Source organism: Polyodon spathula, chromosome 2 (genome assembly GCF_017654505.1).
Source record: "Polyodon spathula isolate WHYD16114869_AA chromosome 2, ASM1765450v1, whole genome shotgun sequence".
Classification (NCBI taxonomy): Eukaryota; Metazoa; Chordata; class Actinopteri; order Acipenseriformes; family Polyodontidae; genus Polyodon; species Polyodon spathula.
The window spans coordinates 107,692,835-107,719,774 of NC_054535.1; the positions used below are offsets into that span (position 1 = coordinate 107,692,835).

The 26,940-nt window shown below is 39.7% G+C and overlaps 1 protein-coding gene across 4 annotated transcripts in view; it reads left to right on the forward strand.

Moving 5' to 3' along the window:
- The window catches only part of LOC121306952 (CUGBP Elav-like family member 4), a 257,276-nt gene that overhangs the window by 16,439 nt on the left and 213,897 nt on the right, over nucleotides 1–26,940 (forward strand). For all 4 annotated transcript variants that reach the window (XM_041239007.1, XM_041238979.1, XM_041238996.1 and 1 more), the window contains exon 2: nucleotides 15,070–15,152. In XM_041239007.1, the coding sequence (XP_041094941.1) occupies nucleotides 15,070–15,152 (83 nt within the window). The remainder of the gene's footprint in view (nucleotides 1–15,069; nucleotides 15,153–26,940) is intronic.

Here is a 26,940-nt window from a genome sequence, read left to right on the forward strand (position 1 = left end):
CTACATTAATAACAGCATATATGAACTGGATGCAGGGCAGTGTTAATACAGTATAAATGTGCAGAGCTATTCCACCAGCTACATTAATAACAGCATATATGAGCTGGATGCAGGGCAGTGTTAATACAGTATAAATGTGCAGAGCTATTCCACCAGCTACATTAATAACAGCATATATGAGCTGGATGCAGGGCAGTGTTAATACAGTATAAATGTGCAGAGCTATTCCACCAGCTACATTAATAACAGCATATATGAACTGGATGCAGGGCAGTGTTAATACAGTATAAATGTGCAGAGCTATTCCTCCAGCTACATTAATAACAGCATATATGAGCTGGATGCAGGGCAGTGTTAATACAGTATAAATGTGCAGAGCTATTCCACCAGCTACATTAATAACAGCATATATGAGCTGGATGCAGGGCAGTGTTAATACAGTATAAATGTGCAGAGCTATTCCACCAGCTACATTAATAACAGCATATATGAACTGGATGCAGGGCAGTGTTAATACAGTATAAATGTGCAGAGCTATTCCACCAGCTACATTAATAACAGCATATATGAGCTGGATGCAGGGCAGTGTTAATACAGTATAAATGTGCAGAGCTATTCCACCAGCTACATTAATAACAGCATATATGAGCTGGATGCAGGGCAGTGTTAATACAGTATAAATGTGCAGAGCTATTCCACCAGCTACATTAATAACAGCATATATAAACTGGATGCAGGGCAGTGTTAATACAGTATAAATGTGCAGAGCTATTCCACCAGCTACATTAATAACAGCATATATGAGCTGGATGCAGGGCAGTGTTAATACAGTATAAATGTGCAGAGCTATTCCACCAGCTACATTAATAACAGCATATATGAGCTGGATGCAGGGCAGTGTTAATACAGTATAAATGTGCAGAGCTATTCCTCCAGCTACATTAATAACAGCATATATGAAATGGATGCAGGGCAGTGTTAATACAGTATAAATGTGCAGAGCTATTCCACCAGCTACATTAATAACAGCATATATGAGCTGGATGCAGGGCAGTGTTAATACAGTATAAATGTGCAGAGCTATTCCACCAGCTACATTAATAACAGCATATATGAGCTGGATGCAGGGCAGTGTTAATACAGTATAAATGTGCAGAGCTATTCCACCAGCTACATTAATAACAGCATATATGAACTGGATGCAGGGCAGTGTTAATACAGTATAAATGTGCAGAGCTATTCCACCAGCTACATTAATAACAGCATATATGAGCTGGATGCAGGGCAGTGTTAATACAGTATAAATGTGCAGAGCTATTCCACCAGCTACATTAATAACAGCATATATGAACTGGATGCAGGGCAGTGTTAATACAGTATAAATGTGCAGAGCTATTCCACCAGCTACATTAATAACAGCATATATGAGCTGGATGCAGGGCAGTGTTAATACAGTATAAATGTGCAGAGCTATTCCACCAGCTACATTAATAACAGCATATATGAACTGGATGCAGGGCAGTGTTAATACAGTATAAATGTGCAGAGCTATTCCACCAGCTACATTAATAACAGCATATATGAACTGGATGCAGGGCAGTGTTAATTTTGAGCCTTTGTTGAAAATACTTCATGTCCATGTGAATGTGGATGGAATAGAGTAATATGTGGGTCTTGAAGGGTGGGCCCATCAATTATTCAATGTGCTTTAACCGAGGCAGGTGTGTATAAAAGGCTGCAATTATCGTAGCCTGTAAAATATATATATATACAGTACCAGTCAAAAGTTTTCATAATTGACAATGTTTTACGTCGTATAAGTTTCTGTAAATACTTGAAAAAAAAAACACATGTTACAATATACAAAACAAAACATAAAGAGTATCAAAGCAATGTTCAAGAAAATTAAAAATTGTCTCTAAATCTTGGATTCCTCAAAATAGCCACCGTTTGCCTTAATAACAGCCTCACAAACACGAGGCATTCGGTTAACAAGTTTCAGCAGGAAATCACCTGACATGTCTTCCCAGCTCTTCTGCAGCAATTCCCAGAGATGTAGGGCACGTGTGGGTAGCTTTGCTTTGACTCTTCTGTCCAGTTCGTCCACTACAAGTTCTATGGGATTGATGTCTAGAGACTGGGCAGGCCAGGTCATTAGATTGAGATGTCCTTCACTTTCCTTCTTCGCCAGATAGTTCTTGCACAACTTTGAGGTGTGTTTCGGGTCATTATCTTGCTGAAGAATGAAGGACTGCCCAACTAGCTGTAATCCTGATGGAATGGCATGCCTCTGAAGTATGCTATAATAGCCATGCTGGTTGAGCTTGCCATGGACTTGGTAAAGATCATTAACTCTGTCACCAGCAAAGCAACCCCAGACCATGACACTGCCTCCTCCGTGCTTGACAGCGGGAACCACACATGCAGAACTCATGCGCTCCCCTCTCTGCGTCTTACAAATACTCGACGGTTCAACCCAAATATTTCAAATTTTGACTCATCGGTCCATAAGACCAACTTCCACTCCTCAAACATCCAATTTCTGTGTTTTTTGGCCCAGGGAAGTCTCTTCCTCTTATTCTGCACTCTTAACAATGGTTTCTTTGCAGCAATTCTTCCAGTTAGGCCAGCTTCACGCAATCTCCTCTGAACAGTTGATGTTGAAACATCTGTACTTCTAGTAGCATTTAGCTGAGCTTGTATTTCAGGGGCAGTTAATCGCCGGTTTCGCAGACTTGTGACTCGAATTAACTTGTTCTCTGATTCTGAGGTCACCCTTGGCCTGCCTGACCTTGTTCGGTCCTCATGAGTGCCAGTTTCTTCAAATCGTTTGATGGTCTTGGCCACAGCAGTTACAGACATTTGCAAAGTTCTTGTCATTTGTCTTAAAGATTGACCTTCATTTCTTAAAGTAATTACAGTCTCTCTTTTTTCTTTGCTTAACTGAGCGTATTTTGCCATTTTCTGCTCCCTTACATTCAGGAATGACAAACTTGTGCCTATGCTACCTATATTTATAGTAATCACGGACCCTCACCTGTTAACAATAATTGGTGACAAAAGGTAAATTAGGTAACATGCTAGTTAACTCAGAGAACATCTAACAAAGACACGTTTATACTTAGGCTAGTGTTCTAACACCGTGTTATACACATTTCAGACTTTTAACTGACTTGGGCTTCAGACTGAAATCCCCTTGCTTTGGGTGATCATTTCAATGAAATTGACAAGATGTACATTTTCATTTAAAAATTAAATTTTTGAATGCAATTCACTTATGATTATCAGCTTATATAATTACACGTATCATATAATGAAATATAAGTGTTTATAGACAAGTTTATACAGTTAGAAGCATAGATAATCAAGAAAAACCCAGTTTCAAGCAGGTGTACTCAAACTTTTGACTGGTACTGTATATATTACATTTCTAGGAAAGAGGACCGGGCTTCTATGTTTTTATTTTATGTTTTAAATCAAGAATCTACAGAAGAAGCCTTCATTTCTAATCTGTGTCATCGTTCATCTGCTAGCTAGTTTGAGTTCCAATGTACTGCAGCTCTGTGCTCTGGTGCTCATCCTGTCTATAAACGGAACTGCGAGTGACGGGGTCTGGACTGGAGTAGAGCATCTCACACAAACTACAGTGCTTTTTTATTGTTTATGTTTTACATTTCCAGGAAAGATAACCAAGCTTATATTTTATTTGATTTTATTTTTTTAATAAGTAATCTGTGTCAGAGCTGCGGTGTATATTTTTTTGTCCAAATTATAAATGAATGAAAATATGCTGTTTGTTTATGTTTTCATGACAGGGTGGTCTGGTAGCAGCGAGGTGATTAGATAGGAATTAACTTGGCATCAGTTATAACTTTAATTGTATACAGTTGTCTTTGAAATGACTGCATATACTGAAAGCTGGTATGATACAAATGCAATAGAAATAAGAAAGAAGGGCACCAGCAATAAAAAAGAAGTGGTTACAGTTCTTTGAAAGTTACTTCCGCTGCTCTTGCACGAGGTGAGTAACCCTCTATGGTTTCCGCAGACATGCCTGTAATGCAATCGCTGCTTCACAAATGAATAGTGAGTGGTGAATGACTTCAGATATGAGTAGAGCTGCAGTGAAAGCCAGCCTCCCAGACCTCTGTATTAATAATCAATGCAGCCACACAGGGTCATGATTAGCCTGTCAGAAGCTATATTGCTGATGCTGAGCTGAAGTGTGGGTCCTGCCTGTCTGTGCAGGGAGCTAGCTGGGGGGGGGGGTTTACACAGTGCTACATTTCAAAGATTCTTTTTCTGGCCACGGGATTCTACTGATAGAGTTTAGAACGTCACCCAACAGAATTGGGAATTGGAACACATATTTATTGTGGGGTCTTACTGGTTAATACTGTACTCTGTTCACAGTGACTTTAATGTAGCAGAATCAAAATACTGTACTGGCATCTCTCGCTCTCTCAATCTCTCTCTCTCTCTCTCTCTCTCTCTCTCTCTCTCTCTCTCTCTCTCTCTCTCTCTCTCTCTCTCTCTCTCTCAGTTCTCTTGCTTCTCTCCCTCTCACAGTTTTCACATTTTCTCACAGTTTCACATTTTGTTGCTTTAAAGCTTAAAGTCATGACACTTTGAAATAGGAATTAATATGTGTTATATACACAATCTACTCCACACATTCCAAGCAAAAACAAAAATCAAGAAATAAATAGGTAATTAATATGAAATAAAAATGGAAAAGTCATGATTGCGTAAGTATTCAAACCCTTTTCTGTGGCAAACCTAAATTAATTCCGGTGCACAACATGATTAACAAGCCACACAATTAGTTGAATGGCCTCTCTCTGTGTGCAATATTAGTGGTTCTCATGATTTCAGAATAAAATCACCTGTCTCTTTGAGGTTCCTTGGTCAAGTAGTGAATTTCAAGCAAAGACTCAACCATGAAGCCCAAGGGCTTCAAAGCTTTCAAAGCAAGTCAGGGATAAAGTCATTGAAAAGCACAGATTAGGAGAAGGGTACAAAAAATATCTCTTAATATCCCTGTGAGCACAATCTACTCAATCATCAAAAAATGGAAGGTGCATTGTACCACCCAGACACTTCCTAGATCAGGCCGTGTCTCCAAACTGAGCAGCCGGGCAAGGAGGAAACTGGTGAGGGATGCCACTGTGAGGGTAACGCCATCTTTGAAAGAGCTTTAGAATGGCTGAGATGGGAGAAAATGTGCATCAGTCAACAATATCCAGAACACTTCACAAAAGTAGCCTGTATAGCAGGGTGGCAAGAAGGAAGCCATTACTGAAAATAAGCCATATCAAAGCCTGCATGGAGTTTGCAACAAAGCACCTGAGTGATCCTGCAGAAATGTGGCAAAAGGTGTTGTGGTCAGACGTTTGGCGCAGACCCAACACAGCACATCTCCCAGTCAACACCATCCCTACAGTCAAGCATGGTGGTGGCAACATCATGCTGTGGGGATGCTTCTCCTCAGCAGGGACTGGAAAGCTTGTTAGGATTGAAGGAAAATTGGATGGAGCAAAGTACAGGCAAATACTAGAGGAAAACCTGTTTCAGTCTGCTAAAGACTTAAAACGGGGGCAAAAATTCACCTTTCAGCAGGACTATGATCCAAAGCATAAGGCCAAAGCTACACTGGAGTGGCTTAAGAATAAGAAAGTGAATGTCCTTGAGTGGCCCAGTCAAAGTCCTGACTTGAATCCTATTGAGAATCTGTGGAAAGACTTGAAAACTGCTGTCCATAAGCGATCCCCAAGCAACTTGAGAGAGCTTGAGCAAATCTGCCAAGAACAATGGGCACCAATTGCACCAAGCTGCTGTGCAAAGTTGGTAGAGACTTATCCAAAAAGATTTGTGGCTGTAATTGCTGCCAAAGGTGTGTCCACCAAATATTGAGTTGACGGGTCTGAATACTTATGCAATCAACGTTTTTGCTGACATTTACTGTAACTGATCTTACCCTTAGAAGTCTTCAGTTTGAGCATTCAAGTTTTGAATAAAATATTAAGTTTAAAAAATTGTGTATGCATCATTTTGTAATTTCACAAAATGGGACACCATAGGAAGGATCTGAATACTTTTGCAAGGCACTGTGTGTGTGTGTGTGTGTGTGTGTGTGTGTGTGTGTGTAATCAGTATTTATTTTCAGTTACTATATTAGCTTTGCAATACTTGTTTGACTTGTCATGCCAATAAATTTGAATTTAAATTTGAAATACTTGAATGCATTACTGACACACTGGGCAATGTTTTCAAAGTGGAAATAAAGAAGAAAAAATCCTGTATATGAGAAACAAAACTCCTCAAGAGTGCTGAAGGGAACTTGAAGCACTGGTACTGTAACTCAGCTGTCTGGTATAAAATGAACAGGTGTTTTACGTCTTTAGAAAAATAGAAGATTAAAGATTGGAGTGAACACTTTGAAAATATGGCACGTTAGTGCTTAACAGTACAGAGAGAGCATCTAATGAGCAAAGAAACATCTTGTAAACATGATTCTTCCAGGAGGCTGCGGGCAGAAATTCCATAACATCTTGTCCCTCAGATAAACACTTACATTTTTCATTCTCATCAAAAGAACGTATCTCTTCCATCTTTGTGCCCTGCCACATTGTTTAGAGCATCGTACACACCAATATATTAGAGTGGAGGTGACTGGTGCTGCCTATTGCTGTCTTCAGTGTAAGCTGGTCTGTTGATACCAGGTTTCCAGTTTAGTGAGAGATTTACTGGCGTGCACTGAGGTCGAGGCTTCAGTACACATTATATCTATTTTAATTAGTCTTATTTGATACTCTGCCCAGTAAATGTCTCTTTTCAATAAAGCTTATTAATTACATTGTTGCTGCATGATCGGGGAAGGATTGCATGACTACAGGCCTCCACCGGTGAACAGCACTCATTTAAACATGCTTTTGGGATGGGAATGACCAATGCTAGCCAGATCTCAGGTGCACATGTTTGTGAGTTGATGCATGGTGGTCCTGGTTAGACAGATGCATGTGTATTCTGTGGATAAGATTGCTGTCTGATCTGCCTGCTGGTCTGTGCTTGTCGAAGTCCCACGTCAGCAATATATTTTCATAAAGGAAGCATTAAACAAATAGGGCGTACAAAAGTTACGTATCATTCATGTCATTTGGTTTCCAATTTTTATTTTGTTTCTGTTTTTTTGCTACATCCTTGAAACTTGTTTGTAAAAACTTTAAGTTCAGTAATATTTAGTAATATTTTCTCTACTAAAGACCATTATAAGATTCTTCTAGTTATTTCCCCACAAAGGCTTTTTGCATCATCAGTGAGAGACTAAAGTTAAGAGAGTGAGACTAATTTGATCATTCTTCTCACCTTTGCGAGAACAATACATCAGACTCCTTGCATCTCGGTACTAGCCCATCAAAATACAATTGTCTGAAGTGAAGATTGCACGCGTCTAGAAGGTGAGACAAATAGATATGGGGTTTAGTTATACTGTGCAACCACAAACCACAGCTTTAGCTTTCGCAGTGGGGTATACGGTTATTAACCACTTTGTCTATCCTATCACTTACAAAATATTACTTAAATATTGTGGTGCACATCCATTTCAGACAATACTTATTGTTTTAAAGATGATAGATAGCTTTAATTGGGGCAGAGGGAGAGCCAGCCTCTTTAAATATAAATAATATATATATAATATATATATATATATATATATATATATATATATATATATATATATATATATATATATATATATATATATATATATATATATATAATATATATATATATATATATATATATATAATAACGTCCTCTGAACCGCTTAACAGCAGGACTGGGAGACATAAAGATGAGTAAAGTTGGATCTGTAATGACTGGAGATTCTCCAGCCATGAATCTCTGAGGAAGAAAGCCATTTATATATCAACATAATGCTTTAAATACCCATTCCTCTGCTACCCACATTCCTGCAAGACTTTGAGTAAACGTTTGTGTGCTGTTTTTACATACGCATGTAAGCAGAGCATGTCTATACATGTCTGTTTGTGCATGCATATGTATTAATGTATTCATAATAAGTCTGTACTATATATATATTTACCACTATGCATCTGTATTTTTACAGTAGCACACAGTAACAACAAGGCATTAGTTATCTGTTATAATTGCCCCACTGAGTCCCAACTTTCTATACCCTGGAGGTATGCAATTACTGGAGACATTTCTATGTGATTGCTCCACTGAGGGATGTCCTGTTTCCTTTTGGAAGGATGGGGGAAACTGAGGGTTTTTCGAGAGACGGGACGGAGATATCCCAACCATCAATTTTGAGTAGTGTTGGAATTTAGCTAAGACACAAGAGTTAACATTACCAATGTGCTATCGCATCAGGACTGCTGTGAATTATTTACAAACAATACAAACACATTTAACAAATGACAAAAAAACAGTGTAGGAGCATCGGCCAACACACACTGTCAACATCACAGTTTGTACGCACAGAATGCCACCTTTGCAGTGAAGGCAACTCTTAGTAAAACTGTGTGCAGTGTGAAATGCCTCCCAGACGAAAATAATGTCATGTTGCAACAAAGCTGGAAACTATATTAATTGAAAAAAAAGGAGCAGCGCAGGCATCTCTGTCGTGAATGTAGGGTGTCAAAAAGCACTCTGTTTTTTGGCTTGTTCAACAACCATGTGGCAAAGCAAAATCAATTAAAGAAAAAACAACAACAAACCTATCATATCAAACGTTTCATGTTGGGTTGATTTGGAATGAAAGATCAGTGTGGGATTCTTGCACGTTGGATTAAGATTTGCTGCACTTTGTTAGACTGATTTTGAATAAAAGTTCAGCTTCAATTCAGGATTTTTGCTTTTTGTACTGCGTTTTAATTCTTTAACAAACAGGATAAAGCAAAGGCAGAATACTACATACATGAGAAGAACAGGTACATGTAGTTCTACTTTTATTCACAATCTCATCTCGTTAACTTACTGCAACAGTTTATACTTCATTTTGTCCTTTTGCTATAACGAACCACTTGATATAACGAACAAAAGGCTTGGACCCCAGCAGGTTCGTTATAGCCAGGGTGTACTATATATATATATAAAACATGTTTACACCATCTGTCTTCATCTGTCATGTAAATTGGTTCACATCACTGTTTTTCAAAGCAACACTTTTCTCCCCTGCACTCTTCTCAAGAAATAGTGGCTGAACACTGATTCTCTGAGTTAACAGAAATGTATTACAAAACAAACTTCAAAAGAAAGATGCTCCAAACACTAAAATGGTGATTAAAACGTCATTGTCATTGTTTTCTGACTTTCTGAAAGTCAAACAAATTCAACTTGACGAAAACAAATATGACGGGCGGGATATAAGCTGGATTAGGCAGCAGCCAGCAAACCAGACAAAAACAGAAAAGCTCTGCTAACTATACCGTGCGAACTTCAAAAACATTTTCTGTTATTTATTTAGGTTATTTTTTATTTACTTATGCTGTATCAGCTATATTTAAACAAAATATATGTCAATATTTATTTACATACTCTGTATCAGCTATATTGAGAAGTGTATATATATATATATATATAAAATTGTATTTACTGTCAAACCTTGCCTCACTTTATTGTAACTGCAGGACTCAGCCATAGTGAAAATGAAATGACCCCGGGGTATCAACTATTGTACGGGGAGCCCTTGATTGATTATAGCCCACTGTCCGTGACAATGGTCTTGACAGGCACTGTCACCAGAAGTAAGTCCAGTTATAAAGCCCTCTTCTCCGAAGAGGTCAAATATATATATATTATATATATATATATATATATATATATATATATATATATATATATATATATATATATATATATATATAAAATAACTTTTTTTTTTTAATTGACATTTATACATTTGTCCACCTACTGTATCTCCAATATTTTCCGCACAATAAAATGCATTTACAGCCAACATGTTATTATTATTATTTATTTTTTTTTGCTGCAGTTTACAACTCAATCATAGCACCCTGCACTTCGGACACTCATTACTAGGTAACTTAGTTCCTCAGAGACCAATTTCTCACAGTGATCACAGAATAGTATTTAAAGAGTGGTGTCCTGCTCCTTTAACACCATGCTAAACATTGATCCATTGATGAAATGATACTACACTATACTGACATACCAATAGTTTAACAGTGGTATCAGCAAATAGGCACCAGTCTTTCCTTGCAGTATCATGCAGCCATATCAGTACAGGTGTGTTAACTCAACACTATATCAGTACAGGTGTGTTAACTCAACACTGCTGATAATGCTGTGAACTACTAATAGATTTGCTGGGGTTTCATCTGGGCAACCCACTGGTAGTATAATCAGATCCCAGTGGAATTGAGCAAGCGTCTTTTTGCTGGTGTCGTTCTGAAAGCTTTGTATCCTTAAAGGATTTTCAAAAATGATGGTACTCCGTTTCAAACCCTAAAAAAAAAAGGATGTTGAAGTTAATGAAAAAATAATGTATTGTCAAGGGGGAAAGAGATGGTTTGCTTGATGATGCATTAATTAAATACATAATGTCAGTGATTGTTCTAATTCTGAATTGTATAATCTGTAATTTATATTGATTGTTGTTTTTAATGGGTAATTATGTAGTGATCCAAGTCACCTATGTAATGTACGTAAGGTTGAACACTCGATACACACTGAGGACGGGCGGAAGGACTAAAGCGTTCATGTCTTTTTTAATATGTTTGTTTTAAATTAAGTTAAAATGAAGACATTTTGAGTGCAGACTTTTCGCTGTTTTGTTTAGTTACAAAACTAGAAGTGGACATCAGTTTAAAGATCTTTTAATTGAATCGAGTGTAGTTCCAAACATCATGTTTTAAAATGCAAATACATATTCACTACAACACCGCACATTCATCATGTACAACACTGCACATTCGAGACCTATAGAGTGACTAGCAGTGCAGGAGAGGTAAGAGTCGTGTTTATAGTATGTACAGTGTATATATATATATGTATATATATATATATATATATATATATATATATATATATATATATATATATATATATATATATATATATATATAGCTATAAATATAAAGCCGTTTCATCTAATTCACTGCCCAGCACTGCCTTGTCATGCTACAGTTCATTCAAACAGACAAACGCTGAGTGAAACCATTTACAGTACCATATCAAATATTAAAATACAGTTTCGCTTTTCTTTTGCAAATGTGCAATTTAATAGCTTCTTTCTGAACCTGTTTTTCTAATCCCCTAACTGCCAGGACCCATTAGTTAATGTTTTTAATCTTTCAACAAAAGACAAATTGCAAAAATGTTGAAGTTTTGTTAGAACACCCTGTATTTATTGGAACACAGGGTCATTGCTTCTTGGGAAGTGCACACGTTTTGAAAACACAAGCCTCAGTACAGGAACTACCGACTCTCTCGATATGAATAGCTTCAGGTAAATAGCAGAGGACTTAAACAGCTTGATTGAGGTAGATACAATACATCAAGCAATGTCAAAACTGGACCCCCGGATTGAATAGGGGCAGCAGACGGCAATGCCAGGGTGTCTTTTATAACAGAAAAATCCATGCGAATGATTAATCACCTGAATACATGGAAATCTCCCTTTTAAAATACAATTTCTAATAATGCACACTGAGGTCTGAGCTCCCTCACATGTGTCACATGACAGGTCTGATCTGTGCATTTAATCACGGGGCCCTGAAGGACAGCCCATGGATGGGGTTTATCGAAGATAGATTAATAGCCTCTGCTTTTGTGGGAATATATCAATACCTGTCTCTAGTGCACCGCTGAGCAGGGTTAGAACAAGAGATGGGAGGATCAAAGTGACTAGATAGTGTTCCCCAGAGATCAGCTGCCATCTCATCTGCTGTCCTCTGGGATCCTGTTTGTGTGTGTTTTTCACCAGTTGAAAAGCATGAGCGTTTCTAAAGGTGTCCATTATATCCTTTTTTTTTCTCTTCTTGCTGTGCTTTTACTCTTGGCTCAAACCACCAGACCACGCTTCCTCCTGGCTCCCAGTCCTCAGCTCCAAACTCTAGAAATAACTGTTTCTATAAATGGAATAATAGCAGGATAATAAACCCCAGTATTGTTTCTAAATTCACAATCACATCCGAGCAAGAGAACAGGAGCTTTTCAGAAGCCCATGGGAGTCTCCTCCATGCCGTGATGATGTGCACAACTTTCCAGTCTCTGTTCAGGTCTCATTTCTTGGCTGCTATTGAGAATGGCCATGGTCTGGGATCAATGTCTTTCAAGAAAAAAGATAATGTGAACTTCTCAAGGCCACATTCAGTATACAGAATCTTATCAACAGCTTGATCTACTGCTGCTGGCAGTACTTAATGTGACCTGTTATGCAGGAGGACAGTTAACTCTCAGATGCCTGTGGGAGCCTGCCAATAGAAACAGCGGCACAGAGACGTTCCAGCAGGCATTCTTGGAACTCACGCGATGGAGCGCACGGGCGTTCTAGAACTGAAACAGTTAAGACACATCACTGCCATTGATACTGCCTAACTGAAATCATTGCATTTTTTTCTTTAAATACAGTACATAATAAAATACATTTTAAAAGGGTCTATTGTAGTCTTTGGCCATCAGAACTGTCCATACTACAGATTTCAGTTAATGAAAGGAGTTCTTTTGAGATATCAATATTCCATAACAGTTGTTAATTACAAATTGGGGTTTATTTATGGTAGTTAATCTAAATACAGTCAATATTTAAATAATTAGTAATTAGTTAGTAGAAATATGAAACTGAAGAAGGGTGATATTTTAATAGTTTAAATGATGACCGTATTTAGTTCCGTGGCTGTTTAGATATTGAAAAATGTATCAAGTCTCTTTATCGTGTTTCTGTCTAAATAAATATGTGAAATACTGGAAGGTTTGCATGTATTTTAATGATTTAAACAGCAGCAGTATTCAAATTCATTATGTGCACATTCGTATTGTTCCTGAATGTGCAGCCTCTCGCCAGTACAGCCTCAGTATTTAGACCCAGGTTGATATATATAGTGGTGGTGGCGCTCAGCTGTGTTGATTGCTGTTCTTCTCGTCATGTTGAGCTGTGTTTGTTCTGTGTATTGGTGGTGTTATTCTGTCTGCTCACAGCTTGCACTGTCTTCCCTGCCACTTTGAGAATAAAATGCTTGACTCCAGAGATTGCATTGGCTGACAACGATACATAAACAAATCAATACCTTCCCTAACCTAGACTGTTTTACAATTAAAGCAAAGCTACGACTTCTTCTTCTTCTTCTTCTTCTTCTTCTTCTTCTTCTTCTTCTTCTTCTTCTTCTAAAGTATTTTTAGTGTGTGTCTGTATGTAAACATTCACACTCCCAATGTGATCTGGCTGACCTGCACATTCTCTATCGATCGTCACAGATCCCACCTGTTTTAAAATGTGGAGGGCAGTGTGTGGCGGATCAGCTTCCTTGGCCCACCCTGGTGAGAGAGATTTGTGAGTCTAATGGAGATGGATTGTCACCTCTTCCATTGAGATTTTTCTTGGTATGATGATCGATAGTTTCATGAATTTATCTCTGTAATAAACATCAAAGACTCACAGCGGTTAATTATGAATTCACACAATTCAAAACAGCAACTCTACAATATAGTGGCATTGTCACTGACACTGTCAAGGTCTGATGTGAGGATCCATTACCCTCCCATGAAGCAACTTCCAGCAAGCTGTTCAGCTTTTGATGAGATTCTTGGTTTAGGGTATTTAAGCTCAAGTGAACCCCTTACTTCAGTGACTTGGGTTAAATACATTACGTCAAGAGAATATTTAATTTGTTTTTTTGTTGTTGTGTAAACAGGAACATGAAGAATGAAGCAAAAACTCTTGTACGTGAGTGTTTTTAATGTGACAGTGTTCAAAAGCTATGTCTGCTCTATATAAAAAGAGTTGCTGTGTTGTTTTGTAGTCATTCATTTTAGCAGGTGTGCTCATGCGCTGTCATTTCAAGACCTTTCCCAGGGCTCTTCTCTGGGTCACAGAGGCCAACATTAATCAAAATGGACATTACTCCCACCTTCACACATGTTCTCACCATGTGGGGCATGAGTTACACTGATACACACAAAACACTTATCATATGTGATTTGATGAGTCCCAGTGATGCTCTTAGCAAATACAGTGAACAAAAAAGTCCAAATAAACAAGTTATAAAATCCAAAAATGTTTTGAGGAGATAAAACAACTAGTTTCATTGCTGAATAATTCACAGGGAACTTGGTTTGGAATTGTGTCTGTCCCACATGCATTATTGATGCCCTAAAAATATGAAATAAGTTCCAGTAAGTTTCAGTTCTATATACAGTATTACAGAGTGCCATTGAAATCATATGATACTGTGATGACTCAACTCTGCATACCTCACCTATATCTACGTAGATGGGGCTGGCAGAGTTGAAGGGTCATGTTGTCACACGATTTGAATGGAATTAGGCTATTCAGTCTCGGCCGTTCGGATTCTCCAGATGAGGTCAATGCAAGTTCAAAGCCAGATATACAGAGAAAAATGTACATTTCAGCATATACTCAATAAAAATGTAATTTTAAGCTACTTAGTACAGAAGTGAGTATGAATAAATAATCTAGGCTGAATTTTTTAGTGTGTTTTTTTAATCTATTCACTGACTTTGCTTTGTCATTGTTTACCTTGATTGTATTGGGTTTGTAAGCTGCTGTTTTTTATCAGACTCTCATTGTGTATAGCAATACTACACTTTCTTGTGCTTGTGCTGTAGTATATCACAGTAAGATTTTATATGTGAACTGATGGATAAACAGACAGTCAGACAGACAGCTGTTCCTGGACTGTGGCTGAACAGACAGATCTATCCACGGTGGGCAGCTTGTGCTACCTGTTACGATGAGTGTGTGTGTGTTTGTGTATGTATATCAAAGTCGCTCTCTCTCTCTTTCTTTGTCTCTCTCTGCCTCACTCAGTTCCAATGCCCTTCTCCTTTTTACATTTGCAGGCTGCGCCTTCCTCACATACTGCGCCAGAGAGTCAGCCCTGAAAGCTCAGAGCGCCCTGCACGAGCAGAAGACTTTGCCAGGGGTAGGTCACACAAACCCTTTGCCTCTTTGTGGGAGCTGTGTGGGGCTGCAGTGCTACTGGAACAAGCAGGAGCAGGAGCAAGGGCATGGCAGTGCCCTTATAAAGGGTTACCATAGTAAATGGAGAGAACATTTTAATAAAGCACAGTGAAAGCATTGTAAAGAATGAGTAAGCATTGTAAAGAATAGCGAGGCGTGGTAAAGCATATTAATAAATATGGCAAGCCAGGGCAAATTATAGTAAATGCATAGTGTAACCATGGGAACATCATTGTAAAACTGCACAAATACAGTGGTGAGCTTCTGGAAGGGTGCACTAGTGCTTCTTGGTTCATACTGTATATGGGGAGGGTCGGCAGGGATATTTTTCAGACTTGACAGAGAGTTCAGGATGTGTTAAAAACGTTTCTCACATGGGCCCACCAGATCTGAGGGACGTGAACGCGGACTTAAATATTTATGCTGTTCCAGTGTTGCTGCTGAATGCAATTCAATGGTGGCTTTTTAAATGTTGCACTCTGTGATTTTAAAAGTTGTGTTTTAATGATGCCTCGGGGGACTGTTTGGCTTGTCGTCATGGAAACGGAAGGAGAACTCCCTGGGTTTGTGCTGAAGCCTTTGACAGTTGAAGAGTGATGATGACATCACGATTGTTTGTACCTTTGCAACGAGGTCCTTTGTGTATATATGTTGTAAAGGTCAGCATCTATAATAGCGTGGGTGCGTGCGTGTGTGTGTGTATCTTTGAGACTTCGTTAAAACAACATTATTAATCACAGTCAGGTAAGCAAAACATTTTGGCTAATGCCTTTATTTGCCTTCATGGTTTTATCTCAGGATTTATGATCTGGCGTTTGAATTATGTCTTTTTTGTTATTCATGATTTAGATCATTTGGGGAAGCACCCCCTGTTTTTCTTGTTTGTTCTTTAATCATCCATAACAATGGCATTGAAACGCTAGGGAAACAGAATGATGAAGGTATTGAAACGCTAGGGAAACAGCCCTGATGAAGGCATTGAAACGCTAGGGAAACAGAATGATGAAGGTATTGAAACGCTAGGGAAACAGCCCTGATGAAGGTATTGAAACGCTAGGGAAACAGCCCTGATGAAGGTATTGAAACGCTAGGGAAACAGCCCTGATGAAGGTATTGAAACGCTAGGGAAACAGCCCTGATGAAGGTATTGAAACGCTAGGGAAACAGCCCTGATGAAGGTATTGAAACGCTAGGGAAACAGCCCTGATGAAGGTATTGAAACGCTAGGGAAACAGCCCTGATGAAGGTATTGAAACGCTAGGGAAACAGCCCTGATGAAGGTATTGAAACGCTAGGGAAACAGCCCTGATGAAGGCATTGAAACGCTAGGGAAACAGAATGATGAAGGTATTGAAACGCTAGGGAAACAGAATGATGAAGGTATTGAAACGCTAGGGAAACAGAATGATGAAGGTATTGAAACGCTAGGGAAACAGAATGATGAAGGTATTGAAACGCTAGGGAAACAGAATGATGAAGGTATTGAAACGCTAGGGAAACAGCCCTGATGAAGGCATTGAAACGCTAGGGAAACAGCCCTGATGAAGGTATTGAAACGCTAGGGAAACAGCCCTGATGAAGGTATTGAAACGCTAGGGAAACAGCCCTGATGAAGGTATTGAAACGCTAGGGAAACAGCCCTGATGAAGGTATTGAAACGCTAGGGAAACAGCGCTAGGGAAACAGAATGATGAAGGTATTAAAACGCTAGGGAAACAGAATGATGAAGGTATTGAAACGCTAGGGAAACAGCCCTGATGAAGGTATTAAAACGCTAGGGAAACAGAATGATGAAGGTATTGAAACGCTAGGGAAACAGCCCTGATGAAGGTATTAAAACGCTAGGGAAACAGAATGATGAAGGTATTGAAACGCTAGGGAAACAGAATGATGAAGGTATTGAAACGCTAGGGAAACAGAATGATGAAGGTATTGAAACGCTAGGGAAACAGAATGATGAAGGTATTGAAACGCTAGGGAAACAGCCCTGATGAAGGCATTGAAACGCTAGGGAAACAGCCCTGATGAAGGTATTGAAACGCTAGGGAAACAGCCCTGATGAAGGTATTGAAACGCTAGGGAAACAGCCCTGATGAAGGTATTAAAACGCTAGGGAAACAGAATGATGAAGGTATTGAAACGCTAGGGAAACAGAATGATGAAGGTATTGAAACGCTAGGGAAACAGAATGATGAAGGTATTGAAACGCTAGGGAAACAGAATGATGAAGGTATTGAAACGCTAGGGAAACAGAATGATGAAGGTATTGAAACACTAGGGAAACAGCCCTGATGAAGGCATTGAAACGCTAGGGAAACAGCCCTGATGAAGGTATTGAAACGCTAGGGAAACAGCCCTGATGAAGGTATTGGCCAAAACATGTTCTTGCGTAACATAAAGTTTAATTTTAAATATTATTGAAATATGAATATTAATAAGCACAGGTTAAACATTTTATCTGACTTGCATTGAAGGCTCTTTTATATTCATTTCTTACCTATTATTACCTGTTAACACTTGTCAAATATTGCTATGATCTCCAAACTCTTCTGCCTATCTGTTTTGGCACTAATCTGGATAATTGCCCAGTGTTACTTTCTGCTGTGTACCTTTGCACATGATTCTAACAGGAAGCCAAAGCAGGGCTAGGAGTAATAATGACTGGGGCTTTAATAAGTTGCTATTAAGCAGATGATAAGTAAGAGAACCCTTTATTAGCCACTGGAGATGCTGGATACAGGTCAATAACTCCTCAGCACAGACTTGACTGCAGTGTGGGAGAGCACATGATCTCATTAAAGAAGTGGAGACACTTAATGATGAGAATATATAATTTTTATATTGCCTTGTCTTTGTTAAATAACTCAGGTTTCTTAATAGAAAAAAAAATAAGGTGAACATCTTTGCAACTGCTAATGCTGAGCTAGCAGCTGTGAAGGGCTACATTGAGGGTACAGCAAGTATTCCATGAATGATACTGGCCAGCCTCATGAAGGGAATCATTTGCAGGATTTGATTAGAAAATAACAGTAAAAAAAAAAAAGAAAAGTTTGGTAGTGTGGGTTATGCACCTACTGTGTTATTTCTTGCTGGTTTTAAAGAAAAAATAAATCTTTGACAGTTTGACAGTTAGCCAATTATAATGCAAAGACAAATCAGTTTCCCGACACATGTTGCCATTGTCAGCGGTGTTTCTCTGGCAGGGGATTATGGGACGCAGCCCCCTGGCATGTTTGGGATTGTTGGAGAAGGCACGCGGCAGTGTGGGAGGCTTTGATAAGCCGACTTTTCTGTTTGCTTGAGCTGATTCACACAGGAACTGTGTGCAGGCGTTTTCTTAGAGAGGAGGAGGGGGGCAGAGGGGAGAAGTTTCCCCTATAGCAAATTGCTAATTGAAGTTTCACATTCTTTTTTTTGCTTCCCTGTACTTGATCTGCGTACTGCTGTGCCTGTGAACAATATGTCCTCTTATCTTCAATTGCAACCTGATGATAACAGCAAATATAAAGCCACCAGTGAGCTCAGCCAGCATGCCAGTCTTGACGCATGTAGAGTGCAGTCCGTTGCCCCTCTTGTGGAGGAATGGTACAGTCAGGGGTATTGCCTTGTTTTCTTGATTCCTCTGCTGTTCCAACCAAGCAGACAGGGCAGCAGTGAAGACTACATTTGAGTCAGAATCCTTTCAAGAGAGAAAGAGACAGAAGAAAAGACAGAAGGAACAGCAGCATGACAGCACCTTTCAATGAAATAAAACACACTAGAGAGTTATAAAGAGCCTCCCATGATTGCACGCTCTGCCTACTGTTTTCCAAACCAACTTCAGTGTAGGCCCCTACAGGGCTTTGCTGTACACGTACCATACATTTACATGTAAAAGGTACATAGAAGTACCATGGAAATGCTGCAGAAATTATCAGATTAAACTGATATTTAAACCAAATGGATTTCTGCAGAGAATCATATATGTGTGCACAGAAATCTATGAAGATGCTATAATACGGAGGTTCTGGGGAGTAATATTTAAGTATATATATATATATAAAGTTTAGCTATCTCTTTTCTGGCCTGTGCTGACAGTTTATTCATCCAGTCACCAATTTGATGGAATTTGCTGAATCATGCAGTGCAGATGAGCAAGATAGAGACTCATTTCCACAGATTTCCATGCAGTTTATGTACCAGAACAGAATACAGAGTGAGTTCCATGTAGGCTTTTGGAATATTCTGACAGAGAAAAGTAAAAGTCGTAGAATTGAGCAGAGCTAGATTATGTTGGACTGTATTAGGAAGAAAAAGAGAAGGAGGAAACTGTATATATATATATACAGTACCAGTCAAAAGTTTGAGTACACCTGCTTGAAACTGGGTTTTTCATGATTATCTGTGCTTTTAACTGTATAAACTTGTCTATAAACACTTAATATTTTATTATATGATACTTGTACTTATATAAGCTGATAATCATAAGCGAATTGCATTCAAAAATTAAAATTTTAAATGAAAATGTAAATCTTGTCAATTTCAATGAAATGGTCACCCAAAGCAAGGGGATTCAGTCTGAAGCCCAAGACAGTTAAAAGTCTGAAATATGTAACGATGTTAGAACACTGGCCTAAGTATAAAAGTGTCTTTGATATGTTATCTGAGTTAACTAGCATGTTACCTAATTAACCTTTTGTCACCAATTATTTTTAACAAGTGAGGGTCCGTGATTACTATAAATATAGGTAGCATAGGCACAAGTGTGTCATTCCTGAATGTAAGGGAGCAGAAAATGGCAAAATACGCTCAGTTAAGCAAAGAAAAAAGACAGTCTGTAATTACTTTAAGAAATGAAGGTCAATCTTTAAGACAAATCGTAAGAACTTTGCAAATGTCTGTAACTGCTGTGGCCAAGACCATCAAACGATATGAAGAAACTGGCACTCATGAGGACCGAACAAGGTCAGGCAGGCCAAGGGTGACCTCAGAATCAGAGAATAAGTTAATTTGAGTCAAAAGTCTGCGAAACTGGCGAATAACTGCCCCTGAAATACAAGCTCAGCTAAATGCTACTAGAAGTACAGATGTTTCAACATCAACTGTTCAGAGGAGGTTGCGTGAAGCTGGCCTAACTGGAAGAATTGCTGCAAAGAAACCATTGTTAAGAGTTCAGAATAAGAGAAAGAGACTTGCCTGGGCCAAAAAACTCAGAAACTGGATGTTTGAGGAGTGGAAGTTGGTCATATGGACCGATGAGTCAAAATTTGAAATATTTGGGTCCAACTGCCGAGTATTTGTAAGACGCAGCAAGGGTGAGCGTGTGAGCTCTGCATGTATGGTTCCCACTGTCAAGCATGGAGGAGGCAGTGTCATGGTCTGGGGTTGCTTTACTGGTGACAGAGTTGGTGATCTTTACCAAGTCCATGGCAAGCTCAGCCAGCATGGCTATTATAGCATACTTCAGAGGCATGCCATTCCATCAGGATTACTGCTACTTGGGCAGTCCTTCATTCTTCAGCAAGATAATGACCCGAAACACACCTTAAAGTTGTGCAAGAACTATCTGGCGAAGAAGGAAAGTGAAGGACAACTCAATCTAATGACATGGCCTGCCCAGTCTCCAGACCTCAATCCCGTAGAACTTGTAGTGGACGAACTGAACAGAAGAGTCAAAGCAAAGTTACCCACGAGTGCCCTACATCTCTGCAGAAGAGCTGGGAAGACATGTCGGGTGATTTCCTGCTGAAACTTGTTAACCAAATGCCTCGTGTTTGTGAGGCTGTTATTAAGGCAAAGGGTGGCTATTTTGAGGTATCCAAGATTTAGAGACGATTTTCAATTTTCTTGAACATTGCTTTGATACTCTTTATGTTTTATTTTGTATATTGTAACATGTGTTTTTTTTTTTCAAGTATTTACAGAAACTTATACGACGTAAAACATTGTCAAAAAACATAGTTTCCAGCAAGTGTACTCAAACTTTTGACTGGTACTGTGTGTGTCTATATATATATATATATATATATATATATATATATATATATATATATATATATATATATATATATATATAGCCAAGAACACAGAAGAATTAGAGGGCACTTGATTGAAGCTATTGTGCTGCCATGTTCTTCTTCTTCTGCAAGGGCTAAAGTAGCTTGTCTTCTGAGATCTGGTGAGATTGAGCTCAGAGATGGTATTAGTTGTTTTGGTACAAGAAAAACCATTATGGTTATTGTTCCTTTGAGATCCTCCACTTGAGCTCTGCCTAAAGCAAATCAAGGGGGAATATAACTACACTATGCAGCAGCATCGTTTATGAAAGCAATAACATGTTTACAAGTAGCCATTATTATGAGTTAATGACCACCAGGATGTAATGAAAGCTTCAGAGACTAGGCTGAGCACTCCCAATGTACCCAATGCATTTGTTACCTATTCATGGAGCAATGTCAGAATGAGGTGTTAATCTGACTATTTTTATACTTTGTGGACGCGTGGGATGACATCACAATTTCAATAAACAGGCTCTTTTGTACTGTAAGAACAATGGATAAAGCTTGGTAGTGGCTGTGTTTGTTTTATATTGCATTCAGTCGTGGCACTTGGCATGACAAGTGCTGTTTCATTTGCTGTTTGGGATTGTCGGCAGATAATCCACGGGTGAGAATCAGTGTGATTGACTGGTTCTGTCCTCTAGATTTATGCCACTCTTATATAATCTGTTTGAATGACTAATGATGAAGAACAGAAACAGCAGTACTTACTATTATATAATGGGGAGAGGGTATTGACAAATGAATATACTTTGTCTTTGAGGCATCAAGCATTACACATTTGATCTCTGAACCCTCAGACTTTATTGGCTGAGTTACACAGAGATGGGTTTAACTGTGTAGTGGGGGCGCCTAATTAAGAATGCTGAGATATCCAATGCACCCAGTCATCTTGACATCCTGTTACTGTTGCAAAATAATTCAAATGTGGTTTTATTAGATTAGACTCCTCTGTTTCCTTGCCACAAGGCTCTCCGGATACACACACGCGCACACGAACACACACACACACACACACACACACACACACACACACACACACACACACACACACACACACACACACACACACACACACACACACACACAATATGTGCGTGTGTTAGAGCACGTTATCTGTTACCCTGTTTATCATAATAAACTGACCTCTTTAAACAACAATAAGGGGTTCTGAATGTGCTTAGCTAGCCCCATATCGACTCCTGATCATAGATCTCAAAGACATTCTGCATGTTTATTAACAGTTGCTTGAAGCACAGCTCTGACTGAACTAAGACAAGCCAGGCCTCAATAGAATTGCATTGGTGATTATTAGGCACTGTATATATATATATATGACATGTCTTAAGTGTGGTGCCCAATAAAAACAAGCACACCCTACCATCCCATCTCACATTCTCTTACCTAAATTTTTTAAAAAGTCCAGAAACAAAATATCATTGATTGCTGATTTTTGTCACTCTATAAATTATACAGATATAACTATTTAGTTTGTATTTGATTTCTCCCCAACCCTTCTTCTTCTTCTTCTTCTTCTTCTTCTTCTTCTTCTTCTTCTTCTTCTTCTTCTTCTTCTTCTTCTTCTTCTTCTTCTTCAGTTTTTTACAGTTGCTTTTTCAATCCAGCGTTCCAGTGTGCATAACTCTTAACACAAGATGCTGAACTGCTCATTTTGGGGTCAAAACTCCATGCAGAGTGCAAAATAAATACTACAATACTGACACCTACAGTGAACCCTATTGAAGTTATTGCTAGCTGTAGTTGTTGCTGTTGTTAATATTGTTACTAGTTGTATTATTTATCATTACTGTTACTCCAGTGGGAGAGTGGATGAGCCTGTGTAAATGATGAAGCAGCAATAAATAGAGCTGTGATACCTCTGGCCCTGGTGATTGTTTCACAGCAGATGACAGATTTCCAGGAATTCTCTGTAATGAGGACAGGGTCCTGCGCTAGCTTCCTTTAATAGGCTTAGTAATTTTCCCACCCCTTGAATCTGTGTATGACAGGTAGCTGAGATAACAGAGCACAGGAGTGCCTTTTAATAATTTATAGCAGAGCCCAGATTGGGCAGTAATTGTATTACAGGTCACTTCTCAATAGCAATTTGGGAGAGTAGTGGTGATGTGTTCTCAGAGGCAATCGATAAGCGCTGTCCAGGGTGCTGATTTCCCAGCTGCAGCTGCAAGCTCTGACTGGTTACTGTTACACTGCACTACAAGGGCTTACTTTTAATATTCTAGCCTTCGGGTATTATTGTTATCCCTTTAAGCAACAGGTATCCAAGTGGCAATCGGGTGCAATTGTTAGAGCTGAGGAATGGGTGCAGGGAAGCAGTGGGGCCTAGTGGTTAGAGCTGAGGAATGGGTGCTGCAGTGTGGTCTAGTGGTTAGAGCTGAGGAATGGGTGCTGCAGTGTGGTCTAGTGGTTAGAGCTGTGGAATGGGTGCAGTGAAGCAGGGTGGTCTAGTGGTTAGAGCTGAGGAATGGGTGCAGCAGGGTCGTCTAGTGGTTAGAGCTGAGGAATGGGTGCAGCAGGGTGGTCTAGTGGTTAGAGCTGAGGAATGGGTGCAGCAGGGTGGTCTAGTGGTTAGAGCTGAGGAATGGGTGCAGGGAAGCAGGGTGGTCTAGTGGTTAGAGCTGAGGAATGGGTGCAGCAGGGTGGTCTAGTGGTTAGAGCTGAGGAATGGGTGCAGCAGTGTGAGTGGTTAGAGCTGAGGAATGGGTGCAGTGAAGCAGGGTGGTCTAGTGGTTAGAGCTGAGGAATGGGTGCAGGGAAGCAGGGTGGTCTAGTGGTTAGAGCTGAGGAATGGGTGCAGCAGGGTGGCCTAGTGGTTAGAGCTGAGGAATGGGTGGCAGCAGTGTGAGTGGTTAGAGCTGAGGAATGGGTGCAGTGAAGCAGGGTGGTCTAGTGGTTAGAGCTGAGGAACTGGGTGGCAGCAGGGTGGTCTAGTGGTTAGAGCTGAGGAATGGATGCAGCAGTGTGAGTGGTTAGAGCTGAGGAATGGGTGCAGTGAAGCAGGGTGGTCTAGTGGTTAGAGCTGAGGAATGGGTGCAGGGAAGCAGGGTGGTCTAGTGGTTAGAGCTGAGGAATGGGTGCAGGGAAGCAGGGTGGTCTAGTGGTTAGAGCTGTGGAATGGGTGCAGGGAAGCAGGGAGTTCTAGTGGTTAGAGCTGAGGAATGGGTGCAGCAGGGTGGCCTAGTGGTTAGAGCTGAGGAATGGGTGCAGTGAAGCAGTGGGGTCTAGTGGTTAGAGCTGAGGAATGGATGCAGCAGTGTGAGTGGTTAGAGCTGAGGAATGGGTGCAGTGAAGCAGGGTGGTCTAGTGGTTAGAGCTGAGGAATGGGTGCAGCAGGGTGGTCTAGTGGTTAGAGCTGAGGAATGGGTGCAGGGAAGCAGTGGGGTCTAGTGGTTAGAGCTGAGGAATGGGAATGGCATCATCCCAGCCATTCCTCACTTTCAACTTAAATAAACCAGTATATTTTTTGAAATCTGAAAATAGCTGTGCGGCCTGCTATTAGAGCACGATGCCAAAAGAGTTTTAATGGGATGCCTGACTCAGCAGAATGTGAAAGGAAACACTGCTATGAGCCTCGCTCATCACATGAGTGCTTCAGAAACACAGAGACGTGTATTTTAGCTCGAGGTATTTATAAAGCTTAGCCCAGTGGGTGCAGGTTATCTCTGAACTAAACACGGCACTGTGCATTTACACCAGACCTAATTACTAGCATTGATAAAAATGAGTGCTTGGACAGAGAGACAGACAAACAGACAATGAATTATTCTGTGATGGAATTCCTGTGAGACAGGCAGTCAAGTTGTTTAAGCTGAGCTCATGAATAGCCCAGTGATTGAGGGCTGGTAAATGTCTGTGTAATTGCTGCAATCCAGTGTCATCCCCTGAGGAGATCCTAGTTTGTGAGAGTATGACTCTTCCACCTACCCCCCTTCTCCAGCTTTCCCATTCATCTCCACACAGACTGGTATTAATCCACACGTGACACACGTGTTTGCTTTTTGATTTGTGTTTGCTTTTTGATTTGTATTGTGCTTTTTGATTTGTGTTTGCTTTTTGATTTGTATTGTGCTTTTTGATTTGTGTTTGCTTTTTATTTGTATTGGTGCTTTTTGATTTGTATTTGTATCAGGGCCACCATAGTTTGGTGTGTGATTGCACCTAGGAGCGTTGAACATCGCCTGTGTCTGCGTCTGCATCTGTGCATGTGTGTGTGTACAGGGAGGGAGGGAGGCTGCTTTTCTGTGGTGATCAACTGGCTTCAGATAATTACTCATATTCTGAGAGGAGCCAGCTCTACTGCCAGTCATTTAATACAGAGGTTTTAAAGAAGTGGTCTAAAATTTAAAAAAATTCCTAGACCTTACCTATCATTTATTTCCATTCACTGTTTCGCTCTCAAATGTGCATTTTAGAAAGAAACATGTTTAGCAAGAATATGTTTTCATTTAAATAACGTAAGGAAACTATAGTGTCATACAAGCGTAGTAAACCTACAGTGAATAGAAATGGAATTACATGATGGGTAAAATTTACAGAGTAATTGTGTTTTCTACAACCAGTTTAATGATTGAATGATTACAGTAATTATGGCAAAAACATGGTGGCAATGATCGTGCCCTTTCTTCTGTTCTGAACTGTGCAGCCACCTGCTCTTACCAGCCAGTAAATCCCACAGGGTGCTTTATGTTTCCTGTTGCAGTGAATGAGAGGCACCTTTTGAATAAGCTTTTGGTGACTGCCAGTTAATTCAGGATCTGCTGTAATAATGCTCAATGATTGGTCAACAATAATACGTAACATAGCAGTTGGCATGGAGTCAGAGGTGCACAACACAATGCCAGATGGAAGCGTGCCATTAAAAGAGCAACTAATATCCTTTATGATGTTTGCAATCACTGGGACTCATTCTGGCTCCTGTTGCTCCGTCAGTATTGAGTTCTCTTTTTCTCTCTTTAACTGTCTTTACCTGGCTTTGAACTTTGCTTTGAGCTTGCCTGAAGAATCCTAACTGCCTTGCACTGAGCAGACTTCCTTATTCCATTCAAACCATGTGACAGTGTGACTTTCCAACTCTGTAGTCCAACATACCGTGCATATGAAGAGGGTGAGTAGGTGGGACCAGCCAAGTTAAAAGGACATTTTCTCACATGCTTTGATTGCAATTCTTCTCAGTCCTGTTCCATTGAAAGGAGGGGAAGTTGTGTGGGGTCATACTGAGTGTATTAGTGGGGCCCAGTCTAGTGTTTAAGTTGCTCCTCCAGTCTATTGCAGCCGGAGCATGGCTTGAGAGCCTTCAGGATGACCGATGAAGCCTTTGAAACTGCAGCCCACAAATGAGCAACCTGCCTAATCGCTGCTTTCTCACTGTTAATGGTCCTGCAGTTATGGCACATTACATTGATTTTTGTTCTTCCTTAGAAAGTGAATAGCAATATTAATTTTGACTAAACCCATGCAGTACGTGTGATGGTTCTCAGACCCTCAGTACTGAGCTCTCTGTACTATACTGTATTGAATTAGGTGGATTACACATCCCCAGCACTGAACTCGACTCTACTGTATTCAGATAGACGATTCTCAAAAATAGAAATAAACCAGGTCGCTGCCCATTACATGTACTTTTTGAAAAACGCTTCTTTATGTTATTTATTTCAATTCTGCATTGGTTTCCTTTGCACAGTTTCAGTGCAG